The sequence below is a fragment of the Magnolia sinica genome, chromosome 3, assembly GCF_029962835.1.
Source record: "Magnolia sinica isolate HGM2019 chromosome 3, MsV1, whole genome shotgun sequence".
Lineage (NCBI taxonomy): Eukaryota > Viridiplantae > Streptophyta > Magnoliopsida > Magnoliales > Magnoliaceae > Magnolia > Magnolia sinica.
Genome location: NC_080575.1, coordinates 124111333 through 124132635, shown reverse-complemented (window position 1 = coordinate 124132635; position 21303 = coordinate 124111333). Strand labels below are relative to the sequence as shown.

General features: G+C 40.6%; 1 protein-coding gene across 3 annotated transcripts in view; it reads left to right on the top strand.

Moving 5' to 3' along the window:
- The window catches only part of LOC131241130 (protein transport protein SEC24 A-like), a 42429-nt gene that overhangs the window by 9859 nt on the left and 11267 nt on the right, over nt 1–21303 (top strand). For 2 of the 3 annotated variants that reach the window (XM_058239803.1, XM_058239804.1), the window contains exons 3-4: nt 4629–5682; nt 5770–5908. In XM_058239803.1, coding sequence (XP_058095786.1) covers nt 4681–5682; nt 5770–5908 — 1141 coding nt within the window. In that variant the 5' untranslated portion in view covers nt 4629–4680. The remainder of the gene's footprint in view (nt 1–4628; nt 5683–5769; nt 5909–21303) is intronic. The other variant, XM_058239805.1, reaches the window with a different exon arrangement.

Sequence of the window (21303 nt, the reverse complement as noted above, 5' to 3'; positions counted from 1 at the left end):
ACCCGCTTAAGCCAAATTAGCTTTGTTTAAAAAAGTAATCCCTTCCCAACTTATAAAATCGGATCTTAATTTGCTACTTTCTAAATAAATAAGCACTCTGATTAGACATTTACCAAACAGTCTAAAAGCTTATTTTTTTTCAAAGAAATAAGCGAATAAGCTCTTATTTGTAGCTGCGGTTTTTGTTGTTGGGCTGCCTCTATGTATAGGCAAACCTCCTGAGCATCTTTGGGACAAAGTTATAGAGAGAATGGTTTCGTTGTGGAAGAGTAGACACCTCTCCCTTGGGTGGAGGTTGACCTTGATCAAAACCACGCTTTTTAATCCTCCTGCTTTTTTAGTTCTCTCCATTTAAATGTCCTAAGGCTGTGCTTTCGAAGTTAGAAAAATTGAGGGATTTCCTCTGGTTGGGAGCTGTTTCCAAGAAAAAAAAGTCACATTCTTGATTGGAGTGAAGTCTGTGCTCCTATAAAGGACGGGGGAGCAGGTTTAAGACGGTTAGATGACATGAACCGGGCTCTTTAGGGCAAGTGGATATGGTGGTTTGGGTGTGAAGATGACAGTTTGTGGCGTTCCATTATTGGAGGTAAATACAGGACTTCGATCCACGGCTGGAGATCGAGACACTCCTCTTGATAGAGCGTCTTTCCTTTGGAAATCTATTATGCAATTGGATTGGAAAGTGTGGGGGACATTGGTTTTTCTTTGGGGAATGGTTCCAGAATCTGCTTCTGGGATGATCTTTGGATAAGGGACAGCTCATTGAGATCTATCTTCCCCAACCATGCGGCTTTATGCCCTATTGATAATATCTTGGTGAAGGGCTGTTTTTCTGGTTCTGCTTCTGAGGGAGTGTGGATCCCTTCTTTCAGGCGTAACTTGAATGATGTAGAGTTGGTGGAAATTTCCCAGCTTCTCTTTTTGCTTCAAGGCATCAGGCCAATCCAGGAGGAGTCTGATTCGTTGCATTGGCAGAGGGACAGTTCGGGTTTGTATGTGGTCAGATCACTGCATGATTCTTTTCACCCCAGAAGACCGAATTCGATCAGCTGCAACTGTGGTTATATCTGGTCTTATGGTGCTCCAACTAAGGTAGCTGCATTTGTGTGGTTAGTGGGACATAACAAAGTCCTCACTATCAACAATTTGCGCAAGCGAGGGATGATTCTTCCTGATGTTTACATCCTTTGCAAGATGGATGCAGAATCTGCTGATTGTCTTTTTGTCCGCCCTTTTGCCTCAGTTGTATGGTCCAATATTTTACAGTTTTTAAAGATCGCCTGGGTTAAGCTTTGTTCCACAGCAGGCCTTCTCTCCTATTGGCACGGCAGTATGTTAGTGGGCAGTGCCAGGACTTGGAGATTAGCCTTACTAGCTGCTTTATGGGCCATTTGGGGAGAGCGGAATAACTGCTGTTTCAGGAATATCAGCAGTTCTACTGCTTCGGCAGTTTCGAGTGTCTTTCTGTTGATTAGGGAGTTGGATCTTCAATTCTTCAGTGAAGGGTGCTCTGCTGTATATTCTTCTTTTTGTTTATCTCCTTGTTGTATTCTTTGCGGTTTGGCTTCTTTTAATTTGATTCTTTACCTTTCAAAAAAAAGAAGAATAAAAGCTGCAGATGAATCTGTTATGTGTATAGCAGAAACTATTCAGCCGAAAGTTAAGCAGAATACTGTGCCAGAAAACAGATTGCCTGAAGAAACCAACTACCCAGACTTGAAACAAGTTTCCAAAGAATGGAACTTGCTCTGATACCAAAACTGACAGGAAATGTGATGGGCAACCCCAACCACACATCCTAGACCAATTCAGCCACGTGAATTTTATTAACTTGGGTAGAAACAATTAGTTTCCTTTTCCCAAATTATTTGTAGGGCTCGTGAATAGAAATGAAATGATTTAGAGCAACTGATCTATACTATATAAAAGTTCAACTTTCATGTACTCTGTACCTTCTTACTATGACAACTGCTTGAGCGGAACTAAATCATCACCATTAGACTTTGAGTCAAAATAGTTCATGGGTTTTCTGTATGTGCTTTATTTGATATAGAGTCTTGAATGGCTATTTAATGTATCACTGCCTTTCTGTAAATTCGATCCTTTTTAGGGTACATGGATTTTGTATGTTACATCACTCTTACACAGCTTGTGTAATATCTAATTGGACTGTTTTCCTCCTTTTTGCATTGTTCTTTTGCAGGTTCTGTAGCTGCTAGTTCCTTTTTTTTTGTCCAAGTTAGTTCCTTGTAAAACTCAATGACACCATAAGCCTTGTACAGCTAATCAGTAATCTCTAAAATTCTCTTCATTAGGCCACACTAGCAATTGTACTCTGTATCGATGTGTTTGCACAAGTGGGATCTGCATGTGGCCCACCTGATGTTTGGATATATGTGTCCATCGACTGTTTGTTTTACAGATGTGGAGCCATAGCTTACACCAGTTGTCTGTTGTACATCTGTTGCTTATGGGTTACCACATGATTAGACATTGTTTTGAGGCACATTTCTCATACCCGCCATGGGTTACCGCATGATTAGATCTTGCTGTGAGGCGCATTTCTCAACCCAGCCACCTTCAATATTGCATGCATATGTGTTGACATGTGAACATGTATAGGCGAGCTCCCTGCTATTATGTACATCTATCTACTTGAGCACAACCCTTCATGTGTGTGGGCTTGTCTGGCATTGCACGCTTCTTGTTGTTTTGTGCTCAATGGGCTCGTCTTATATGGCATGCTCCTTGCCATTTTGTGCTTACTGGGCTCATCTGGCACAACATGGCCTAGACATCAATTATTCACAAATTCCCCTTTGTGGCTAGTGCATGCTAGTTGGCTAAGGTGCAGTATGGGGCTTGCCTGTGCTGGCTTGTGAATTGTCTTGGTATGCATATTGTTGACTTCCCTACGATTTTTTTGGTAGTCAACTCCTCGAGCATGACCTTTCATGTGCAGGGGTACCTAATGATTAGCTGTTTGCTTGGAAAACTGCCCCTATATGAACCGACTCTGCTTGCTCACCCTTAGAACATCTCATTTTTGGGTTGTGGTCAATACTGGATGAGACTGTTGTAGAACATCTCATTGTGAGTCTCTGCTATGCCTAGTTTTCAAAGCCCGATTAAAAAAAGAGGAAGGTTGGTGTCTAGAGGGAAGCTAATAAATGTACCATTTGAAAGCCAATGCCAGATTCCTTGCAGGGGTACCTAATGATTAGCTGTTTGCTTGGAAAACTGCCCCTATATGAACCGACTTTGCTTGCTCACCCTTAGAACATCTCATTTTTGGGTTGTGGTCAATACTGGATGAGACTGTTGTAGAACATCTCATTGTGAGTCTCTGCTATGCCTAGTTCTCAAAGCCTGATTAAAAAAAGAGGAAGGTTGGTGTCTAGAGGGAAGCTAATAAATGTACCATTTGAAAGCCAATGCCAGATTCCTTGGAAAAAGGCTAAGATGATGATGATTATTATTATTATGACGAGGAGGAGGATGGGTTGAAGTCACCACATTGTAGTTACCTTCCTCAATATTCATATTTAGGGAGTAGGCAGTAGATTGCAACCATGTTATTTGAATGTAATCAACCATCATTTCAATTTGTTTTTCCCTTGATTGAATGAAATGTTCAGACTTTAATTCAGTTATGCATGCAAACTCCTCCTTAAGTTTGGAAAAGAAATAAAAAATAAAATAAAAAGTTAATGTTGAACTAGAAACATATGACTGTTTGTTACACGTTTATTTGATCTGTAATGGTGTAACCTCGTAGGGGCAAAATGGAAAAAAAAATAATCATGTAGGACATTTATTGAATAAAATGTAGATTAGAAGCTGTTCACTACGGTGCGTTGAATGTACTTTTGACTTTCATTGCAATTATTAGTCTAGTGGAGTGGAAATAAACAAATTGTAGTTTCCTACCCGAGCATTCATACTGGGTTTCTAGCCTCCAAATTGCAATCAGGTTAAGACTTGAAAGGAATGCAACTGCAATTTGAAAGCAACCCTCTCATTATGAACACTAGGAAACATCATTAAGTTCTGTAATTTCCTCGTGGTAAACTGAATCTCTGTGATGCAATCCAGTATTGGTTTATCTTTGCAAAGTAACAAATATTTTAGTGAAAGGTTTGCACCTGATTACTGTTGGTACCATGGGACCCCTCCTGGTTGTTGGGGCTGGGGCATCCTTATAGGGGTGGATTGAAGGGGTGTAATGTGGAGCCATGGAGAATGGCTTTTATCTGTGACCAAGTCAGAGAATTCTTGTCAAGTATGAACATCTTGTACACTGCCCCCAACCAACCATTGTATCATTGACGAGAATGGTGATCACCCTAGCCAAAAGTGAAATGACTTGTGTTTGGTTTTCTATTGGGGATCCTCTGTGTCCTCTGTAATTTTGTGTTTCAGAGCTCTCTTCATTTACTCTAAATAAAATTTCATTATATAGCAAAAGAGAAAGAAGTAAATATTTTACTGAAATGTCTCTGGTATCATGCCCATTAAATTCATTTTATTTATTTTCTGATTTTTCTTATTTTATGCTCTTCCTCTTCATTATCCAAAAGTTGAATTTTTTTTTTTTCATTCTTTCTTTCTTTTGATGTTGCTTTCAGGTCTAACAGGTTTGGTACATGGAACTGTAACTAAGACTGATAAAAAAAAGACATGCAGCCCATGGGGAATGAAAGACCTGGACCTCCAAATTTTCCTGGAAGACCTGCATCTTCCCCCTTTGGGGCTGCTCCTCAAACTACAATGCCATCTCCTCAAACTACAATGCCATTTTTATCGTCTGGGCCAGTTGTTGGTTCAGATGCTTTTGGTTATAGAGCTGCAGCTGCCCCACCAGTTAGGTTTAATGGTCCATCAATGTCTTCCCCGCCAGCATCTTATCCTTCATCGAATTTAGGTGCTTATCAGCGCTTTCCATCACCAAATTATCTTTCAACTGCTCAATCCCCAGGTCCCTTGCGTGGTCCAGCATACACTGGCCAGCCAGGATTACCGCCACCGACACTACCTTCTATGGGCCAACAACCAGTTTTAGCCCCAACTGTTGCTGCTCGTCCATTCCAGATTCCCCCGGTGCCAATGGGACCTCCTACTCAAAATGTAAACCCTACACCACCTAGAGGTAATATACCTCCATCAGCGGAGTCATCGTTTCCTGCTTTGAGGCCAGTTTTGCAGTCATCTTTGCATGGATACCCCAGTAGGCAACCCATTCCTGTTGCACATGTTCCTCCACCACAGGCTTCCCCTTTCCATCCACAACAAGGCTTTGTACCACCCCCACCCGGAGGAACTCCTGTAAGTCTGAATTCCAGGGAACATGTGCCATATACCAGTGCAGGACCTCCTCTAGGTGCCCTTCAAGGCTTGGTTGAGGAGTTCAGCTCACTAACAGTTGGATCTGTTCCGGGATCAATTGATGCTGGAATTGATTCCCAAGCGCTGCCGAGGCCACTGGATGGCGATGTGGAGCCAAGTTCCTTTGTTGAGATGTACCCCTTGAATTGCCATCCTAGATATCTAAGGCTGACGACGAGTGCAATACCAAATTCTCAATCATTGCTGTCCAGGTGGCATTTGCCTCTTGGAGTAGTGGTTCATCCTCTGGCGGAACCTCCTGAAGGGGTCAGTAACACTGTTCTCAGAAGGGCCAAGGTTTATTGTTATTTACTGCCTGATGTACCCATTGTATGATGTCATCTAATCTGGTTGCTTATCTGCAGTTTGTCCTTTGTTTTTCAGGAAGAAGTGCCCATTGTCAATTTTGGACCGGCAGGCATTATTCGCTGTAGAAGATGTCGAACATATGTGAATCCATATGTGACATTTACGGATGGAGGAAGAAAGTGGCGTTGCAACATTTGCGCTTTGCTTAATGATGGTAAATCTTGAATCGAATATTCTTTTTGCTTGCAGCTCTTTATTTTGTCCCAGTGAATCATGGTTGCTTGGTTAGGCATGCATCTAAAATTTCCAGTTGTGTTTTACTTATTTCAAATATCATAATGGTCTGAATATTTATTCTTAATGAAACCATTTTCCAGCTAAAAGTAATTACTGCACCTTGGATGATTTCTCAACCAAATGCAATAATTGTCTTCCAAAAAATTCACATTGTGCGGAACGTTTGGTTTAAGATAGCAGCTTCTCTTTTATTTACTATGTTTGTCAGAATTTGTACTCTGATTTGTTAAAAGCATGTTGTTATGTATTACATTTATACTTTTATAGCAGCTAGTGAAATGGGACTGGGCTCCTTGAGCACAGGAGTGCTGGTTAGAGATGAGATTGGTACTATTTCGTACATGCTTTTTTTTTTTTTTTTTTTTGTGTTGTGGATGAGGAGAGTCCATTCTGCGGAAGCCAGAGAATTAAGAGGGGCTTAAAAACCTCTGCAATTTTATCATTGAAGGCGATTTCTTGGGCTAAGAAGAATGTTTGGGACCTTGGGAGCATGTGTTCGTCTTTGATGAAAACCCTCTCCTCTCCTCTGGTTAAAGATTCCATTGATGAGCGTCATTGCTGATATGCTTGTGAAGGAGTGTGACTATTGAGAGACTTTTTGCAGGGACGTTTGGCCACTCGTAGCTTGCTCCACTGTTTCTTGTTCTCTTTAATAAAGTTCTACAGATCCGCGAAAAAGAAAGTGTCAAATGGGACTGGGTTTTTTTTAATGTAATATGACTCAATTTTTACATTGATTGGGATGGCTGAATTGCTGTTTTTGCAGCCTATATGTGTAGCTCAGGATGGTTTGACCATGGTGTCAAATGATAGGCAGATAACAGATTTTCGGATGTTTATGTAAGCATGAAATAGTGGTTTAGGATCAACTCAGACTTCTTTAAGTTTGATTTATTAATATTATTTTTTTCATTTGCAATAAACTACTTACTGGGTGCATGTACTATGTCTGAAAATGAAATCAAGTTTAGGATGGTTGCATAGGTTTATGTCCCACCACCAATAAAAAAAGGGTTTAGGATGGTGCATATAAACAAATAAGGAGGTGGACTTGATAAAGTGAGTGATGTTGATAGTAGCGACCTCTAAAATCTTGGTTCTGGATTTTCCTTGATGTTTTGTAACCAAGATACTTGGTGATCCCGAGTTATACAACTCATAGTCCTCACTTTTCTTGTTTAGACAAATTAAAAGATGGAAAAATAGGAGAAAAGGGAATAAGATGTGGAATTAAGAAACACCTTTTCATTTGTTAGTGATTGGTGGTTATGTTAATAACTTACAAGCTACTTCAGTTTTAGATTTTATTTTTATTTTTATTTATTATTATTATCATTTAAAAAAAAAATAAAAATTTAAACAACATTCAGTTTTAGGTTAGATCTGTGAAAAATATAAATATGAAGTTAGAAACTTGCCAGAGAAAATACTTAGGTTACACTAATTACAAATAGAAAGTACTATCTGCTATTTAATGGCTGCATATGACTGTTCTGTTTTTTGCAGATTATAGGTTACTGTTCTGACTTGTGACATCAAAAACCAGGTTGGTAGTGCATTGGTAGGCCCAGGCACTGCAGCACTGGTGACCATTCAGATATCTGCAAAGTGCAGAATCTGCAAACCATAGGTGAAGTGATATCTGTGTACTTTTTTTGTTCTTTTTGGTTCATCATCACCATCAAAGCCTTATCCCAACAAAATGGGGTTGGCTACATTAATACCATTCCACCATTCCACACTATTTTTTTTGAAAGATAACAGAAACTTTCATTTAGAGGAAAAGAAGCGCAGAGATGGCGCTAACTACAGCCCAAGCAGAAACAAAGAAGACCCAGAAAAAAAGGATAAAGAAAATCACATCTTTTCAAAGCAGCCTAGGCCCACAACCCATTCAATTACAAGAAACATTACTCTATTAGCAACCCACTCCTCTCGACTGCTTTCATTTCAGAAGCGCCTTCCATTTCTTTCTTCCCAAATCATCAATAAGCCAGCCAGTAGCAAAGTCTCTATAAAGCCTTTACTGAAGAAAGCCCATGCCATGCCAAGCCAATAAAAGATCTCTGATGTTGAAAGGCATGAACCAAGCTACATCGAATCTTTTGAGGATAGCGGACCACACTCGGGTTGCGAAAGGACAACGGATGAATGGATTTGGGCGTTAGATATATACACAAGGCATATATTAGGGATGATCATTGATCTTTTTTGAAGATTATCAATAGTCAAAACTCTTTTTCTACCCACAAGCCACCTCATAAAGAATAACATCTAGTGAACATGGTATTGCAATAAATAGCAAAGTGGGCCATCATTGGAAATCTGATATGCAAAGGTAAGTCACCTCTCCAAACATCACCCAAAAGCTAATCTTCTCCCCATTTACTAAAGAGAATCCCATGTCTTTCTTGAATTTAGCTTTTCTGCTAGATTTCCCTTTCCATGCTGCCAAAGCTCTGTATAGTGATGAGTCCCTTGCTGATGGGGACATCAGGCGCACGCCAGTCCACATGTGCACGCACACCACCCCCCCTACGCTCGTACGCCAGAAGGAGGGCCCCACCATTGATTTGGATCGATGACAACGTTCAGGGAGGGCTTCCTAGCTAGAAAACGGCGTTTTGATTCAAAAGAGTGGGCCCATTAGTCAAGAAAAGCCCATCATGGGATCTCATGATCGTGACCCACTAGTCAGATTGATTTTATATTTTAGGTTTTGCTTATTAATGTTATTTAGAACATCATGGACGCTTTAGATTTATTTGATTAGTTTTTATTTTGGTTTCCTTCATTGCCAAGTAATAGGTTGCGCACATGGCGCGAGTTTTGGGGTATAGGGTTTTCTTATAAATAGGCATCCTTTTTATTTTTTTTTCCATTTATTGAAGATTAATAAAAATTCTGCGTTTTCCTACTCTCTGAGTTGTGAAGCCTAATTTGGTGCGAAGTCCTTCCTTCATCGAAGGGTTAAGTACTGTGGTACGAAACCACATCTATCCCGATTCGCCCCCATCCATCGCCATCTCTACTACCCATCTTCTACTCAGTGTTTGAGTTGTCGGTATCGCTACAAGTTTCGCTGGCTGGATATAAAGATATAATATCGTTATCGTCGATAATATCGTCGATAATCAGAAATGTAGGGAAAAAGGGAGAAACATGGAGAAAATGGCGGAATTTTTTAGTGAAACTTCAGGACATGCCTAAATACACATATTTATATATTCAAGAATGAAAAAATTGCAAAAAGAATGCATTAAATTAGAAGTTTCCATTTAATGGGAGCCAAAAAGCATGCGTTGTCGTAAAAAATAGCTCAAATAGTAACCAAAATGAGTTCATATAATACAAATGCAGCTGGTATACAATAATTAAGACATGTAAAAGTAAATGAACTCAAAGATGCCAAATCAAGGTGGATTAGATTATCCAATCAGTGTGGTATTTGATACTTTGGCTGTGTATGATGCTTGATACCTAAAATTTGAAAATGGTACATGTGGCAAATTTTAACATAATCTAAACCGTGTTTTCGCTTCATCAAGATCTGTGTAACCTAATCAAGAGGTTGGATGGCAAAAAAAAAAAAAAACCATTACAATGGCCCTATGAAGTTTTTAATGGTGAGCATTTAATCACCACTGTTTCCTTTAGTGTGGTCCACCTGAGATGCAGTCATGCAAATCTGTCTCATTTTAGACTCATGCCTTAAAATTATCTATCAAAATAAATGGACAACATTGATAAAATATTTGTCATTATGATGGCTCCACATAACATCGACCCATCAATCCACGGATACAAACAAGTGACACGTATAAATCAGTACGCTTATCACTGTGTGGGGCCCATTGTGATTTATGTATTTTATCCACCCCATCCATCCATTTTACAAGATAATTTTAAGGCTTGATCCCAAAGAAGAAGCATATCCAATGCTCAAATGGACCACACCACAGGAAACGATGTGAATTGAACATGCCTACCATTGAAAAATTATTAGGGGCTACAAAAGTTTTAGATCCATGTCATTTTTGTATCTTACCTTCATCCATCACCGTGTGATCTTATGAACAACTTGGATGACAAATAAACACCACTGTGGGCCATGGTGCCTAGGAAGGTTTCAACGGTAGGAATCATTGTCGCCATTGCCTTGGCGGTGTGGTCCACCCTAGCTTTGGATCTGCCTCATTTTTGGGTTCACTATCTAAAATGATCTCGCCAGGGTATCCCAAATCGGTTACGTATCGGCCGTTACGGTGGGACCCGTTACGCGATACGGGGTCGAAACGGCCGTTACGGAATTCTGTGACCGTAAAAAAAAAAAAAAAAAAAAAACAAAAAAAAAAACTCACCTTTTTTTCCTTTCTTTTCTTCTTCTTCTTCTCTTTCTTCTTCTTCTTCTTTTTCTTCTTCTTCTCGAGCAGCTGCGGCTGCGCCCTGCTGCGGCTGCAGCTGCTTCTTCCTCTTCTTCTTCTTCTTCTTCCTCTCTCTCTCTCACTCTCTCTCTCTCTCAATCTCTTCTCTTCCCCTTTCCCTCTTTTTTTCTTTTCTCTTCCTTCCCTCTTTTTTTCTTTTCGTTTCCCTCTCTGCCCTTTTTTTTTTTTTAATAATGATGTAGGAACGTGTCACGCAAAGACGAGCGCTGACACTCCTCGAGCTCCGAGTTGTACGAACGGTTAAAAGGAGATCAAAGTTATATGGGCTCCACAGTGATGTATTTATTACATCTACACCGTTCGTCTATTTTCAGAGATCATTTTAGAGCACCGCCCAAAAAATGACTTATATCCATAGATCATCTGGACCACACCAAAAATAGCAACAAAGATAATGATTTTCACGTTAAATAATTCGTACGCGCACGGTAACGTTTATTTTCCATCCAATGTGATCAGACCCGAGTGGGCCCACTATGATGTATATTTTCTATCCATATCGTCCATCCATTTTGCCACATCATTTTATGTTAGGATTCAAAAAATTAGTAATATTCAAATCTTAGGTGGACCACACCATAGGAAAAAATGGTTATAGAATGCTCACTATTAAAATTTTCTTAAAGTCCACTGTAACGTTTATTTTCAATCTAACTTATTAAGTGGGTCACATTGACGTGGATAAAGGGAAAACACACATGTCAGCTTGATCTAAAACTTTTCTAGCCTTCAATAAATTTTTAACGGTGAACATTTAATTATTGTTGTTTTTTATGGTGCAATCCACCTGAGCTTTGGATGTGCCTCATTTTTGGGCTCATGCCTTAAAATTATTTGGCAAAATGAATGGACGTTATGGATATAACACATTCATCACGGGTGGGGCCCAAAAAACTTTGACACCTGTTGCACTTTACATCTGAGTCCCTCCTAATTCAAGCCTTAAAAAATTGTACACGAGACATATATTAACTTAAAATTTGACAATTAAATTATGGACTGCAATTGCTAACTCACAATGCCAAAATCAAATTACTTAAATAGTTTTAATTATTAATTTGTGAGTTTTTATTTTTTAAAATAGGGCCTTTTGATTTTATTTTATTTTTTTATGATTCACTATCCAATAAATGTCCACCAATTTATAAGTGGGATAATGACAATAAATGACATGAATTTGAGGCTGATTTGGAGAATAGATTGGTCCTCCAAGTCAGCCCCAAATTGGTAACGCCATCTACCTGAATTTAATTTCATTTTTTTTTAAAGAACTATAGGGAGAAATAATATCAAGTTGTTAAGTATATAAATTACATATTTAAAAAAAAAATTAAATATATGAATTTTGTAGTCAAATTCAAGTTACCTGGTTAAAAAATTAATCAGACAGTCCGATACAACTTCTCACCAAATAGTGGACCGTTACACCACCATAAACATGTTCCAATTTATAAATGAATGCATATTTGGAATGCTTAGAATATTCCGGATTTAATATTTTTTCATATTTTTTTGGCAAAAAAAAAAATTTGCGCCGTTACGGGCCGTTACGCCTCCGTATCGCCGTTACGCCCCCGTATCCGTATCGGTTTCGGAGGGTACCGTTACGCCAACCGATACCGATACGGGACACCTTGGATCTCGCTAATTGGATGGACCATGTGGATATAACACATTCATCATGGTGGGGTCCACAAAACTTGGTGACGTCCACACACCACTTATGTTAAAAGGAAGCGGATTGCGTACCGAGTAACTCAATAGGTTAAGCGTACTGTGTAAACTCTGTGGGGTCCACCATGATTTATGTATTTTATCCACTCCGTCCAACCATTTTAATAGATAAATTTTGGGCTTGAGCATAGAAATGAACTATATCCAAACCTCAAGTGGAACACATAATTGGAAACCGTGTGAATTGAACATCTACTGTTGAAAATTTCTTGGGGGCCACAGAAGTTTTGGATCAAGCTTGTATTTGTGTTTTCCCTACATCCATGTCTTAGTGATCTTATGAACAGGTTGGATGACAAATAAACATCGATGTGGGCCCAAGAAATGTTTCAACGGTGGAAGTTATTATTCCAACTGTTTCCAATGATATGGTCCACTTGATCTTTGGGTATGCTTAAATTTTGGTCTCAACCCCTAAAATAATATGAAAAAACGGATGGACGGCGTGGATGGACCAGATGCATTGACGGTGGGCCTAATAGAGTTTACTCGATACGATAAGAGCGTATAACTCAGTACGCAATCTGCTTTCCATGTAAAAACCGGACGGGGATTAGATACTGACGTAGCGACACTCGCTACACGTCACCAGGTTCCGTGGACCCTACTAGGATGTATATGCTGTATCCATCATGTCCATTCATTTGGAGATATTATTTTAAGGCATTACCCAGAGAATGAGGCAGATCCAAAGCTTTAGTGGACCCCACCACACAAAGCTGCAGGAAGATTGATGTACACCGTTGAAATCTTCCTAGGGACCACCATAACGTTTATTTTCCATCCAATCTGTTCATAATGTCACAAAGACATGAATGAAGAGGAAAAACAAATTTCATATTGATCCAAAACTTCTGTGACCCAAAAACGTATTTCAATGGTAGACGTTCAATTTCCCACTGCTTTTTGTAGTGTGGTCCACTTGATAGTTAGATCTGCCTTATTTTTCTTCTAACTCCTTAAGACGAGCTCACCAATGGATTAACGGTCTAGATATAACACATACCTCATCATCAGACCCACTTAACTTGCTGACGTCAATACAACAGGTATACAGCTGGTGTAAGGTACACCAGCCAATCCGCGTCCTCATATCGAGCCTGAAATAAAGAAAAAAAAAAAAAACAGAAAAAAAAGAGGAACAAAGCCCTGAAACGTCGTTCGCGAAGGATTCTTGCGGAAGAAAGGGGGTTTTTGAGGGAGGGTTTCGAAACCCTATATCATTCCCAAATTGCGAGGAAATTCCCAAAATCGCTGATTTTTCGCCGAAATTTCAAGCTTCAAATGGAAAAGGGAAAGGGGATTTTGAGGTTTTTCTTACTTCTTTGCAATGTTCGAAGATCGACAGGAGGCATTCTTCCGAGCTGTGAGTTTCGATTAACCAGGTACGCTATCACTCACGTATTTACAAAAACAGCGAAATCAAAGCGATTTTTTGATTTTTTTTCCCCTTATTTTTACCTATTTATCGAAAAAATGGGTTGTTGGCTGCATGGTTGGTGGCTACGGTTGATATTCTCGGCGATAATCCAAAATTATCGACAATATATCCGATTTTTCACTGATAATAGGAAGAGAAACGAAAAATTGGGGTTTCGGTATCGCTAGACTAGCGACACCGATATTATCGCCGATAATATCGACATTTCGTCGACAATTTGAACACTGCTTCTACCATCTCTTTTTCTTATCTCACCTCATCATCTACACTTCGAATTAATCATCTATTGCAGCAATTCTCCTCCCCACAGCAGAATTTCAGAATCTGGCCGTACAGGAGGGATGAAACTTTGGCGGAGCACTACGCACAAACCGGACATTGGATCGAGCTGAGATTTGGGGGTTTTGGAGTCCATCCCTGGCTGACAAGGGCCAAGGTGGCCTTTTTCTGAATAGTGGGCCCCACCTACGTACGGCTGGGATCACAAGCACGTGTGTCTGGGCCATTGTTGTTGTCCACGCGTGCGGTACTTTTCTAGTTCGTTTCTATCCTCTCTTTCACTCCGCTTCCACCCAAAATCCCTAAACCTAGCCCTAAATTACTCAAATCTCCAATTTTATGCCCCTTTTCTTACCCTAGGGTTCCCCGAATTGGAATTTCTGAATCCCTTAGATTAGGGACTGATTACTATACATGTGTGGATGATTATTTCTTATCTTTGAGTATCGTTTGGTTTATAATTTTTATTGATCCAGCCCTATCATGTGTAGGCTTGGACCCGCATAGATTCCCCTTAATTGAATGTTTGGACTTTCGTGCGGGATATGGAATTGGTGTAATTGTTTCTAAGCAAACGTGATCTTAAGCCTGAAATCTCGCATATCATATTTATCTCGCATATCATATTTAATTTTCATGTCCTGCATCAAATTTGGTATCAAAGCCTAGGGTTCTTGTGGGGGAATTCATTACATGTTTAGGGTTTGGTCGTTTATGTCCATTACACATCAATTCTCATCATATATGGCTGTTTAGAGGTCCATAAACCCTGACGTAAGCTGCTGAAATTTTCTGTTATCCCCTTATTTGAATTATTATAGAAATTAACTTAGCTTTCTATTTGTAGGTTTAGAAACTTTCCTTTTCTGTATTTTAGATACTATTTTTTTAGAAACTTTCTTAATCTGTTTTTAGAAACTAATTTCCTTTCCTTTTTCTTTTTTAGAAACTAGTTTACTTTCCTTTTTCTTTTTTAGAAATTTACTTTCTATTTTTAGAAACTTTCCTTCTTCTTTTTCTTAGAAACTAGGTTGTTTTTTAAGAAATTTTTCTAATTTGTTTTTTTTTTCTTTAGAAACTTTCCTAATTTGTTTTTTTAGAAACTCTCCTAACTTGTTTTTCTTAGAAATTTTCCTTTTTCGTTTTTAGAAACTAGGTTGTTTTTTTTTTTTTTTTTAGAAACTTTCCTAATTTGTTTTTTCCTTTTTTTTAGAAACTTTCCTAACTTGTTTTAAAAACTTTCCTTTTTCGTTTTTAGAAACTAGGTTGTTTCTTAAATTTAAAAAAAATAAAAAATTCTTATATTTTGACAACTATATTACTGAATTTTGGTTGACACCCTACACTAAACTTGGAACAATTGCAAGAGTCACTAAATAAGCCGTCTCAGAAGTTGGAGTCTTTGATTAAGCGCTTGGAAATAGACCAATGCTTGGAACAGCTTGATGTACGCATTACTTGACTAAAGACCATCTCCAGGACAAACCCCACCATTGGAGTAAATGTCTAATCTCAGGCAGGTGGCCTGGAGGATAGTCCAATGAATGGAGTTGGTCAAGGAATCAATTATGGGTGTTCACCCGTGCATCGACCCTATGAGAGACATCAAGACTACTATTTTGAGGGGTACAACATATACGGCCTTGTAGCTGGAGGGAGTGCACCAGAGGCTAGTGTAGAGTTATCCACTAAGGCCATTTCGGTAATGGATGAGTTGCGTGATGTCTTTCTTTATGATCTACCGGATGAGTCTCCCCCTAGGAGGGATATAGAGCACACCAGAACATGGGACACCGTAATACCTGCAGCCGAGTTTGCGTTTAATAGTTCTGTCGATAGGTCCACAGGTCTCGGTCCTTATGAAGTCGTTACTATTTATAAACCTGGGAAACCTATTGATCTTGTCCCTATGTCACTGTCCCATAGGGCGTCAGAGCCTGCAGAGTCTTTTGCGCATCACATTCATTCATGGCATCAAGAAATCAGGCAGAAGATCACTATTAGTAATGAACATTACAAATTTTCTGCAAACCAGCATAAATGTTTCAAAGAATTCAATATTGGGAACTCTATGATGGTCCGCATCTGGCTAGAGCGGTACCCTCCAGGGGCCGTTCGTAAGTTACACGCGCGTAGTGCTGGACCCTTCAAAATTATAAAACGGAAGGGTTTCAATGTGTATGAGGTAGATCTTTCACCTTCCATGGGAATTAGTTTTACATTTGATGTGGAGGATCTAATTACTTTTCAAAAGACCACTCATACTTTGTCTGGCCCTTCACCTACCCATCATGATTCTCCATATTTATCGCTTAAACCATGGCTCCTTCCCAACCCATTTTCCCAACCTCTACCTCCCATACCTATTCTTCTTGACCTTTCTTCCTAGTCTCTACCTCCCATACCTACCCTTCCCGACTCATTTCCCAGCCTCTACGTTCCATACCTATCCGTCCTGACCCATTCTCTCAGCCTCTACCTCTCATACCTACCCGTCCTGACCTATTTTCTCAGCCTCTACCTTCCATACTTACTCTTCCTGACATTTCTTCTCAGCCTCTGCCTCCCATACCTAACCTTCACACACTTAGAGAGGAAATAGAGGATATCCTGGACCATCAGATAGTTTCAACGTTGGATGACGGGTTTCAGAAGTACCTGGTCAAGTGGAAGTTACGTCCAGCTTCAACCAATATGTGGCTTGTTGAGGAGGAGTTTTAGAGACTTGATCCTTACATCTCGGAGCAGTTCAGGAATTTTATTTCCCTACTGGCGAAATCTTCACAGCCGGGGATAATTGATAGGGACATCACGCGCACGCCGTCCACACGTGCACGCACACCACCCCCCTACGCTCGTATGTCAGAAGGAGGGCCTCACCGTCGATCTGGATCGATGACAATGTACAGGGAGGGCCTCCTAGCTAGAAGACGGAGTTTTGATTCAAAAGAGTGGGCCCATTAGTCAATAAAAGCCCATCATGGGATCTCATGATCGTGGCCCACTAGTCAGATTGATTTTATATTTTAGGTTTTGCTTATTAATGTTATTTAGAACATCATGGACGCTTTAGATTTATTTGATTAGTTTTTATTTTGGTTTCCTTCATCGCCAAGTAATAGGTTGCGCACATGGCGCGAGTTTTGGGGTATAGGGTTTTCTTATAAATAGGCATCCTTTGCAGCTTTTTTCATTCATTGAAGATTAATAAAAATTCTGTGTTTTCCTACTCTCTGAGTTGTGAAGCCTAATTGGGTGCGAAGCCCTCTTTTCATCAAAGGGTTAACTACCGTGGTGCGAAACTACATTTATCTCGATTCGCCCCCATCCATCGCCATCTCTAGTACTCATCTTCTACCATCTCTTTTTCTCATCTCACCCCATTATCTACACTTTGAATTAATCATCTATTGCAGCAATTCTCCTCCCCACAGCAAAATTTCAGAATCTGGCCTTACAGGATGGTTGAAACTTCGGCGGAGCACCACGTACAAACCAGACATCGGATTGAGCTGAGATTTGGGGGTTTTGGAGTCCATCCCTGGCTGACTAGGGCCAAGGTGACTTTTTCTGAATAGTGGGCCCCACATATGTGCGGCCGGGATCATACGCATGTGCGTCTGGGCCATTATTGTTGTCCACGCGTGTGGTACTTCTCTGGTTCGTTTCTCCTCTCTTTCACTCCGCTTCCACCCAAAATCCCTAAACCTAACCCCAAATTACTCAAATCTCCAATTTTATGCCCATTTTCTTACCCTAGGGTTTTCCGAAATGGAATTTCTGAATCCCTTGGATTAGGGACTGATTACTATGCATGTGTGGATGATTATTTGTTATCTTTGAGTATCGTTTGGTTTATAATTTTTATTGATCCAACCCTATCATGTGTAGGCCTGGACCCGCATAGATTCCCCTTAATTGAATGTTGGGACTTTCATGTGGGATATGAAATTTGTGTAATTGTTTCTGAACTAACGTGATCTTAAGCCTGCAATCTCGCATATCATATTTTATTTTCATGTCCTGCATCACTTGCCCACCACCCCTCCTCAAGGCACCCATATTTGCTTTCAACGACCTCCCTCTAAAGAGCCCCCCCTTCTTCGAGCCAAAGTGCCATCAACATTTTCCCAAGAGAGCCAAGTTCATCAATTCCAAGTCTCTTATGTTGGCATCGTCTTTGTTGTAGGATTTGCACACCTTAACCCACTCTAAAAGATGGAATTTTTTCTCTCTTCCGTGTCCTTTTAAAAAAAAAAAAATCACATCTTAACCTTTCCAATCAAACTAAAACCAATTTTGGGCATTTGAAAAGTGACATGAAGTGAAGTGGCAAATTTGACAACGCCGCTTTAATAAGGGTAATCTGGCCTCCAAGAGACAAATATCACCCCTTCCATCCTGCCAATTTCCACTCAAATCTTCTACAACTTTGTCTGCGAGTGTTACAAGCAGTGCTTTCGAACACAGAGGGGAAGCCCTAGGTTGGTCGAGGGGAATAATGCCACCTTGTATTTGAAAGACCTAGCCACATGGCCTATTTCTTCTTTCTCCATGTAAGCTTCAAGCACCTCGCATTTTGCCAAATTTACCTTTTGCTCTAAGACCACTTTAAAACACCTTATAATCATAGTCAAATTGTCAACCGTAGCCCCACCTTAGCCTTGCAGAAGAGAAGTGTGTCATCTGTAAATTAGATGTGGTAGACAGGGGGGCTCAATCTTCTACCTTGAACTTGCAAAAAAGACCCTCCTCTTGGCCTGTAATCATCATCCTTCTTAGCCCTTTAGCAATCTCCACAAAAAGGAACGGGGAGAGTAGGTCGCGTTGTCCAATACCTCTTGAGCGTTTGAAGAAACCATATACTCAATTAAACCATAGGTCATCAGGTCTTTTCTTACTACCTGATATGATTTCATCGGATTGTGCAACAAAATTCGATTTTCTCGGAAGAGAAGGATTTCTTCAGCCATGGAAGTATTCTCTGATTGGATCCAATCTCATGAATTGGTTGATCTATCCTTATCTAGGGCGAGATTTACCTGGTCTAACGGGCGTCAAAAATCCAATTCAATCCAGACTCGACAGATTTCTTTTATCCATTGACTGGATAGAGGCCTTTTCAGCAGCTTCTCAATTGGCCCTTCCTAGAATTACATCTGACCACTGTCCTATTCTGCTTACTCTGGAAGAAGAGAGTTGGGGACCCAAACCATTCAGGTTTAATTCCTCCTGGATTAACCTAAAAGACTTCTAGCAGCTTGTCTCGCAATGGTGGTCCTCTTTTTAGGTCGAAGGTTTTGCGGGCCATAAACTTTTATGTAAGCTCAGAATGCATAAGGAGATCCTGAAGAAGTGGAAAACAGAAGAACTGGGAAAGAGGGACTCGGAAATGGCTGCCCTTCTATCGGAGCTCCAAAGTTTGGACTCGGGAGCTGAGGAATTTGTGTTGTCTCCTAAAGCCCAAGAAGACGCATCCAGATCATTCAAAACATTTCCGTAAGATCGCTGCAAGATGAAATATCCTGGAAGGTGAAATCCAGAGTTAGATGGATCGCTGAAGGTGATAAGAACACTAAGTTCTTCCATAGTATTGCCAATATGCGTAATCGCGCCAAAGCTATTCATAGCATTTCGGTGGATGGAGTTCGCACTGACGACAAACAGGAGATAATCGACCATGCCGTTCACTATTTTAAATCCCTCCTAACCTCTGATGGCCGGAGCAGATCGGGCCTTGATGACATTCAATTCAATTCATTAGAACCCTCGGAAGCAACTCTCTTGGAGGCCCCCTTTTCTGAAGAAGAAGTCAAATTAGCCATCGACTCGCTGGGCAAAGATAAATCGCCGGGTCCTGACGGATTCCCAATCGCCTTTTTTCAATCTTTCTGGGATTCCATTCGTCCAGATATCAGGGAATTTTTTGCTGAGTTCCACAACAAAGGGATTCTTTCAAAAGGGCTAGGCACCTCTTTCATAGCCCTTATTCCAAAGGTGGCAGGTGCGGGGAGCTTCTTTGAATTTAGACCCATCAGCTTAATTGGGGGTCCCTATAAGATCCTAGCTAAGGTGCTATCCCAAAGACTGTCCAAGGTGATAGGTAATCTCATCTCTAGCAACCAATCCGCTTTCAGGGGAAGACAGATTAGTGCTCTCATAGCCAACGAAATCCTCCACTCGTGCCACAGATCTGGTGACAGGGCAGTTTTTTTTGCAAATTGGACATTGAGAAAGCTTATGACCACATGGAATGGGACTTCCTTCAATATATGATAATCCGAATGGGGTTTGGTACTAAATGGAGAAATTGGATCCGTGCCTGCGTCGAATCAGCCCACTTCTCAATCTTCTTAATGGCTCTCCCTTCGGTTTTTTCAGCTCCTCCAGAGGCCTCCGCTGGGCGGATCCCCTATCCCCTCTCCTTTTTCTCCTCATTGGCGAAGCTTTGTCCCAAATGCTGAGTAAAGGCCAGGCGTCCGGAGTTCTTGGTGGAATCAAGATGCCTGGGGTTTCCCCCGCCATTTCCCACATCCAGTTCGCTGACGATACCCTTATAATATCTCCGGCAGCCCAGTCATACATCGACAATCTGCATACAGCCCTTAGATGCTTTGAAGCTGTGTCTGGCCTTAGAATCAATTTGGCCAAATCGAAACTTCTGGGAGTTAACATTTCAGACGTTGAAGCAGCCTCTTTTGCTAACTCTCTTAGCTGCATTCCAGCTTTTTGTGGGGCTTCCTCTTGGACTTGGCCCACCTCCGAAACATTTGTGGAATAAGATCATTGACAAATTTTAGAAACTCTTAGCTTGTTGGAACTGCCAATATCTCTCAATTGGAGGTCGTCTCATGCTCATCAAAGCAGCCCTCTCCAATCTGCCCATTTACTTCTTGTCCCTTTTCTGATGCCCTTCGTCTGTCATGACAGCCATTGACAAGCTGAGACGTGATTTCATGTGGAGTGGAAAGGGTAAGCAACACAAGTTTCATATTCTTGATTGGCAGGAAGTCTATAAACACTTCCAGGAGGGAGGGGCGAGCGTTAAAAATCTCAAAATCATGAATCGGGCCCTCCTTGGTAAATGGATATGGCGTCCCAGGAATGAAGAAGGATCCCTTTGGAATGCCATAATCAAAGGCAAATACGATCGTTCTCCTTGCGGTTGGTGGACCAAAGACTCATCACAGTACAGGGCCTCCCATATTTGGAAAGGGATATTGCGTTCGAAAGATGATCTTCTCAAGCATATTCGCTTCCATCTCGGTAATGGCCAATCCATCCATTTCTGGGAAGATGTGTGGCTTGGAGAAGTGCCCCTCAAAATTTGGTTTGCAAACATTTATCGGTTGGCTCCTCTCCCTGACGTAAAAGTGGCGGAGTGCTTCTCTATCGTCGCTTCTAATTGCGTTT